This window comes from Phalacrocorax aristotelis, chromosome 1, assembly GCF_949628215.1.
Source record: "Phalacrocorax aristotelis chromosome 1, bGulAri2.1, whole genome shotgun sequence".
NCBI classification, from domain to species: Eukaryota; Metazoa; Chordata; class Aves; order Suliformes; family Phalacrocoracidae; genus Phalacrocorax; species Phalacrocorax aristotelis.
In genome coordinates, this window is record NC_134276.1 from 160,627,806 (window position 1) to 160,634,878 (window position 7,073).

General features: G+C 50.2%; 1 protein-coding gene across 16 annotated transcripts in view; it reads right to left on the reverse strand.

Moving 5' to 3' along the window:
• The window catches only part of RBFOX2 (RNA binding fox-1 homolog 2), a 168,276-nt gene extending 161,509 nt beyond the window's left edge, over positions 1–6,767 (reverse strand). For 15 of the 16 annotated variants that reach the window (XR_012657548.1, XR_012657543.1, XM_075076111.1 and 12 more), the window contains exon 1: positions 6,275–6,582. Coding sequence is in view for 14 of the 16 variants with exons in the window: in XM_075076111.1 (XP_074932212.1) it covers positions 6,275–6,481 (207 nt within the window). In the remaining 2 variants the exon portion in view is untranslated. Of the gene's footprint in view, positions 1–6,274 lie in introns of all 16 variants that reach the window. The other variant, XM_075076150.1, reaches the window with a different exon arrangement.
• Positions 6,768–7,073: the final 306 nt, after the last annotated feature.

The window sequence follows — 7,073 nt, forward strand, 5'->3', positions numbered from 1 at the left end:
TCTCAGGGGAAAGCTTTCCTGCAGGAGTGGTGCTCCACTGGCATGGCTCAGTGGGACAGCTCGGCAGAGCCCAGAGAAGGAGCGCTGCGGGTCGGGACAGTGGCATGGTCCTAGCCTGGCGAGGACTGTTTCGTCCAGCCCCTGCCATTGTTTGGCTTGGCTCCTACAAACATCTCAGATTCAACCTGGAAAAAAAGGAGGTGTGCTCAGGAAAGTGAAGCAGAGGGAAGGGGAAGCATGCTGGGGAAAACACGTACACATCTTTCAGACTAGCATTTTCCTGAATTTAGAAAAGATTGCTGGCAAAATTAAATTTACTGGAGAGCAAAGGGAGTTAAGGCCCAAAATGCAGTCAAGCAGCTCTAATCCCTAAACACTAGGATTATCTCATGACAGCTACACTCCAGCGTCCACTCAATACCACTGTAAAATGTAGATCAACAGAATGCTTCAATGAACTGGAACTCGTTACTTCTAATTGCTTCTCTCACTTCACTTCTGGACCTTCCTCTGATCCCTCAGCCACCACATTTCAAAAGCACACACACACCCTGAAGGTCAAACAATATCCAAGATGGGCAAATTAAATAAGAGGTTTTCAGTCGACTAAAACACCTGCCCTCCTCTTTTGCTTCCACATGAAAACTAAGATTTGCCCCACGCCACGAGACAAATCAGCAGCGTGGAGTGATAGGTTTTAAAACCTCTTCAACTGATGCAACCCCTAACATTTTCCAAAGGGGCAGAGGTTCCTGTGCAGCAAACCAAAGGGTGCTAGCGACAGGCTTTATTTTTCCAAGCTAACAGGGGTATGTCCTTCAGCAGCACTCTCCAGGGGGCTGCAGACCACACACAGAATCCAGTTCAGGTCCGCCTCGACTTCAGTTTGGCTTCCCTACCACTAGTGAAAATGAAGCAGTTAATTTATTTTTATTTCATTTTATGTCACTGCTGCCTCCTTTGCATCTCCTGTGTTCTGGTGTTCCTGCTGCCACCAGCCTTACCACAGCAGAGCCACTGAAAGCCCTCAGTGCAGCCACAGTAAAGCACAAAGCTGGCAGAGCAACACAGCTGCTAAACCTTCAATGACCAGCACTTCTTTGAGACAGTCTTGAAAACTGAGGTGGGAACCCCTGATGCAAAAGGGCAAGGTGGGAGCCCTGCTTGCTAGGTCATTGGGAGGAAAAGCCAGCAGAGGGTATTTCACAGGACGTGCCTGGGAGAGGGACACACTACTCTGAACTCAGCTAGGGGGGCAACCTTTCCAAAACACAAGGGGGACCCCAGGCTTTCTGCAAAATGCCAGCACGCTCCTGTTTCTAAATAGAAATTCTGAGAAGGGAAAATAAAAAGCATATGTCTACAACTAGTACACATACACAGAAGGAAACCACCTCCAGTAGAGCCAGACCTCTTTTCAGTTTCCAACATCACAACTGTGGCCATCACCTTTAAACACAAACCTCTGAAATCCAAAGAGAAATACTGACAGAGCCTGTAGGGGTACTAAAGTATCCAGAATACTTCACCTGGACTTTCCATTTTCCTGAATATGGCAAGAAAAGAGCCAACATTAAAGAGCTCTCAACATCTATAAAATGCCAACTTTCAGTCAGTTGCCAGACATTTTTTTTGAACTGGAGGTTTTCTAAGTCTTCCCAGACTGTGTCAGGTCTAACTCATAACACTCAAATATTTTTAAAAAACCCAAAGGACAAAAGCAAACAGAGAAATAATAACAAACTTAAAGGTGACTCATAATGTCTCATCACATCAGCAACAGTCTGTCCAAACAGCATCCCAGGAAACCTTATCCTGGATCCAAGGCAGGGATCAGCTTCTAAAAATTGGAACTTCACCTCTTTTCTAGAATATCTTGTATCCCCATATTGTTCTGCATCTCTTTACAAAGACGGTCATACCATGAATAATAAGAGGGAAGAAGCAGCTAACCTGATTACACAGCTTTTCCATGATTTACCGGAATTAGATGTTCTCTTCCGTAAGATTTAAAAATACAGATTTCCATAGGGTTCCCCACAGCACAAAAGCTTTTATTCACCGGCCCCTTCTCAATTCCAGTCCCAGTCAGCCCTCTTACTTGTAAAACCCAAACCTGTCTTTGGAAACTACCAGCAGATTGATTTCTTGCCCTCCTCTGGAGCACCACAAACGGGCCATAGTTTGAACGAGGACACCAGCAATGTCCCCCGCTCTCCCCTTTCTGTGGCATGCTGCAGTTAAAGGTTTTCAGTCTTCATGCTGGAAGGAGTCAAGCTAGTAGAGGGTGTTACAGACCATCTTCTGGCTCACAGTAGGAAGAGAAATCACAGGCCTTCTTGCGGAGCAAAGATGTATTGCCTATTACATCATTATTTAGTCACAGGAGACCGATCTCAACACCGCTAGTCATCTTTATGAACCCTACGCAGACATGCCTGAACGATAAAACAAAGTCACCACTCATCGCTGCCACTAAAAGTTTACATGGACTGGATAAGGCCATAAGACCACAGCTGCATTAATTGCCTTCCCTGACCCATCAGCCATGCTCACGGTTGCAGAAGAGTAATTCCCCAAAACACTCTGGGATACTGAGCACACAAGTCATTCGTGAAAGAGGAACAAGGATCAGCTCTGTTCACACCTTGCATCTAATTCCAACCACATATTACTCCTAGGTATAATTTTAATTCATTAACCAGCCTGGACCCCATAAAAAAGTTAAATCAAAATTCAGCTTGGGGACTGAATGAGAAGTTGATTAACTCATTCAACCCCATGCAAAGCAACTGGAGGTTATTAAAATAACTTTCTTCAGCAGTGTAAACTGGCTGGTACACCTCTAGCACTTCAATGGGGAAAACAAACACAGCACCCTGGAATTACACCCTTGTCTGCAGCTCCAAAGAAAAAAAAGGGACACTTCCCAGACAGCCACAACATTTCTCATCTTTCATCATGCAAGGAACAGAGGAGAGAGATTACTGCAAGGGTACTTTCTCTTCCATCTGTAGCAGCCATCAACCTCTTCTGACAAGCAGCAAATACAGCTGCATCAACAACTGCATTTCGGTGCAGTTTCACAAGTGGCTTAAGCCAATACAACTTTTTCCCCCCCTCCCCTCTGGTAGAGACTATTTTTACCCAGATCAGCAAGCTAATCCACGACTCAACTCGTCCAAGCCAGCAAACAGGGAGCAACCTAGTTCCTAGCTAGTATTTATAAGGTTAAAAAACAGCAGTACCTTTGGGGCCTTTCACTTCCAAAGCTTACAAACATATCCAAATACTTCCAGGAGACATTCCTGGTTGGTGGCGTTTGATTTTTGCCACTTATGGACCAGAGGGAGCTAAAAAGCAGCAGTTTGTGCTGGACCTTTTCCTCCCACTCCACGATTAACTGAAATATGTCCCAGAAGCAGATAGCAGCCATGATCCGATTTGTCCCAATCCCGACTCAAGCAGCTTTACACCACCCTCCTAACAAGATCAGCACTGGCCAAACACCATTTATCCGGCCTGATCAGAGATGGATTAGATAATGAAACCCTAACTGCATAAGCTGTCTGAGCATGCTGGCCTGAGACAGCAGAAAACAAGAAGCCCAGTAAATTTAAAGGCTACTTTAAGCTTTAACGCACACTTTGCCCCTAGTTCTTAATAACTAGCTCCTATCTTATCTTCCTGTAAGCTAGTTTATATATATTCATGTTAACAGATTTTAAAAAGCTATTAGTTTTGCAGTTGCATTCGTAATTTCTATAGCTAAAGGATTTATTTCAGCATTGTAAGTCGTGTTCGTATCCTGAACCATCAGTAGGTAGCGGTTATGCAAAGAAGAAACCATGGCAAGCGTGGCACCCCGGGATTCCTCGCTATCAGACCAGAGACACGAGGTCACCAAGTTTACACAGCAACAGCCTGTCGTTCTGGAACAGGAAGTAGAAAATTGACAGGATCTGCAGGAAAAACAAGGTACAAGAGTTGCCAGTGTTATTTCCAGCTTCCAGAAAGCCTCTAGTCCGGGGCCGGGGGGGGGGGGGGGGGGGGGGGGGGGAAGAAAAAAATAAAATCAAAGAATAGGCTCTTTATCCCTCTTGTAAGCATTACATACAGTTACATGTAGAGAATTCACTAAAAAGAACCTGTTATTCTAAAATAAGGTACTTCAAAAGAATACACTATCCGAACATAAATCCTCATGAAAGACAACCTTCTGTTCTGACTTTTAGGTAAAAAGATACTGAGTTTCCCAAACATTAAACATTAGCTCTGATATTATTTGTAAGTTTGGCTTCAAATTTGGTATTTCTTGCTTACAACCACGAGAAGATTCTCCAAATGAAAAAAAAAAAAAAAGAACCGCAGTCTTTAACAGTAAAAACAGTCAAGGGAAACGTCTGGACATAATGGTATGTGGGTGTGCGCATATATACATGCATATATACATTTATTTTTATCTTTTATATGGAAAAGATTGAAAAAACTTTTCCATTTATATACATACCGAAAGATTGAAGTTACGCTAAGAATACCAAGTAACTACAACATGGGGGTCCCAGTCTGAAGTATAGTTATACTGACTATAAATACACTTAACTTTAAAACTGGGCTCTACTAGTTGCACTTCTCCACTTAATTTCTCCACCGTTTGCCAGTGTTTGATATGGAAATGAAACCCAACTTTCCGCTACAATCCACAACTAACCCCTGCCACCATCACCACCAGCATTACACATTGCTGTGCACACGTGCTGCCATAGCCCCATGGTTGAATGCTGCAATCTTAGTATCTTGTACTGCTCATTGAACAGATAACAAAACGCTTTCCTCGATGTAAATATAGAGGGAAGCCTTTTACATATACAGAAATTATACTCATTTGCAATAAAAAAAATTAATTTTTAAGACCGTTTTGTTAAACCAGTCCCGTCCTAGGCAATTTTCAGTTGATTTATCATTGGTTTACATCAACACTAACCAGTTAACCACTAACTGCAGGTACACTGATGCATCTCCTGTAGCTACACAGGACCAGTGCCCCAGTTCAACTCAGAAGAGCTGGAAGAATTTCACGTCACGATGTTCATGCACTCATTCATAATTCCTAGCAAGACACAACGTATAAGCACTCCTTCAGTGCTGAGCATCTTTCTCCTTGCAATTATACACATTGTCTGAGTCACACTTGACACCTACGTGTGGGAGAAGATACTACTTCAAGGAATAAAAAAGCACGGCACGGTTTGCGCTGGCCCTTGCGAGAGCACAAACAGCACCACTCGGGTGTGAAGCTCCAGCCTATGCTCAGCCCTCACCATCACACTGGGGAAAAAGTGACGTTGTGAGGTGGAGAGACCACCAAGAAAGGCTGAACATCAGACAGAACCACAAACAAAACCATCCTACTACAACCTCTTTAAAAAAAAAAAAAAATCTTGAGCATGCAAACTGGGGACAGCCTGGGAAATAAAAAGGGAAGCTCGTTGGCCAGCGTTTGGCACCTAGATGAGACGCATGTTGGAGAGGACAGGATGCTCCCCTTGGAAACTATCAACAGCGCTTACCAACCCAAGCGAAGGTGAGAAGAGAAACAAGTTCGGATTAATAAATAACACTGCTTCTAAAGAGCTCCGATATACTCGTTGCGAGGAATAGAAGCAAAAAAGGCCGGTGCAATTGCCATAATAAAACAGCCCCGTACGACAGCCAGACAAAGGAAAGCAGAAACACCTCGGCAGCGTCGCCCCACAAACACAAAAGCGATCGCACCTGGGAAGATCAATGCTCTGGGGCCGACCAAAACGTGCTGGCAGGAGGCGAGGGGGACGTGAGGATCCTGCCGGCAGCCCCCGTGCCAAGCTGGACGCCGCCCGCCCGAGGCCCCAGCACCCCCGTCCCGCTCCCAGGCAGCGCCCGGGCATTTCGCCCGGTGCTTTACGAGACCCGGGGCGGCGCGGGTAACCCAACGCCGGCCCCGGCGCCCTGCCGCGCCCAGCCCTGCCATCCCACCGCCGGAAGGACGGCGGTGCCCGGAGCACCGGACCCAGCGGCGGCCCCCGGAGGGCCACGGCCCCGGGGACAGCCCGCCTCGGGCCGGGGAACGCCGGGCAGGAGACCCGCCCCCCTACGCCGCCGCTCCCGACGGGGGAAAGGGCCGCACGCCCCTAAGTAAGGCACTGAATCCCATAAACCGGAATTAAAACCGGCCCGGCCGCCCCCTCCCGCCGAGCCCCGGTGCGGGAGAGCCCGGCCCTGCCCTGCCCGCTACCTGCATGCCGCCGCCGTCGGCCTCCGCCTCCGTCCGCAGCCGCTTGCTGTGGCCGCCCTCGGCGCCGTCCCCACCGGGCATGGGCTGCTCCAGCTCCGGCTCCCGCTTCACGCCGCGGGCGGCCCCCCCGCCGCCGCCGCCGCCGCCGCCGCCGGCCAGGAGCTGCGGCTGTGGCTGCTGCTGCGGGGGCTGGCCGCCCTCCGCCATCCGCACCGCCGGAGCCCCGGCCGCCCCCCGCCGCGATCGCCCCGCTCTGTCACCGCGACGCCCGGCGCTGCCGGAGGAGAAGGAGAAGAACGAGGAGGAGGAGGAGGAGGGCGAGCCCCGCGCCACGACCAGAGCAGCGGGCTCCGACCCACCGGAGCGCCTCGGTCCCGGGCTCGGCGGCGGCAGCGGCGAAGGAGGGGCCGAAGCCCCTCGGCAATCTCCGGAAAGGCCGGCCGGGCCGCCGGAGCCGCGCGACCCCCGCTCGGCAACCTTCGGCGGCGGCGGCGGGCGGGGCGAGGGGCGGGGCGAAGGGCGGGGCCGCCGCGGGGCACAGGCAGCTCGCGCTCGTCGCCGCCGCCACCGAGGCGCACGGGGCGGTGGGAAATGGCCGCCTGCTTGCCCGGCCCTGCCGCCACGGCCGTGAGCCCGCCTCAGGCGCGGCGCAACCGCAACCGGGGCCGCCGCCACCGTCTCCCCGGCCTGGGCTGCAGCCGGAGCGCGGCTCTGCGGGTGGTTGCGGGGCGGGGGTGGTCGCAGGGCTGAGGCGGGAGGGCGGCCTGGTCTCTGCCTGCTCCTGCCTGACGGCGTCTTT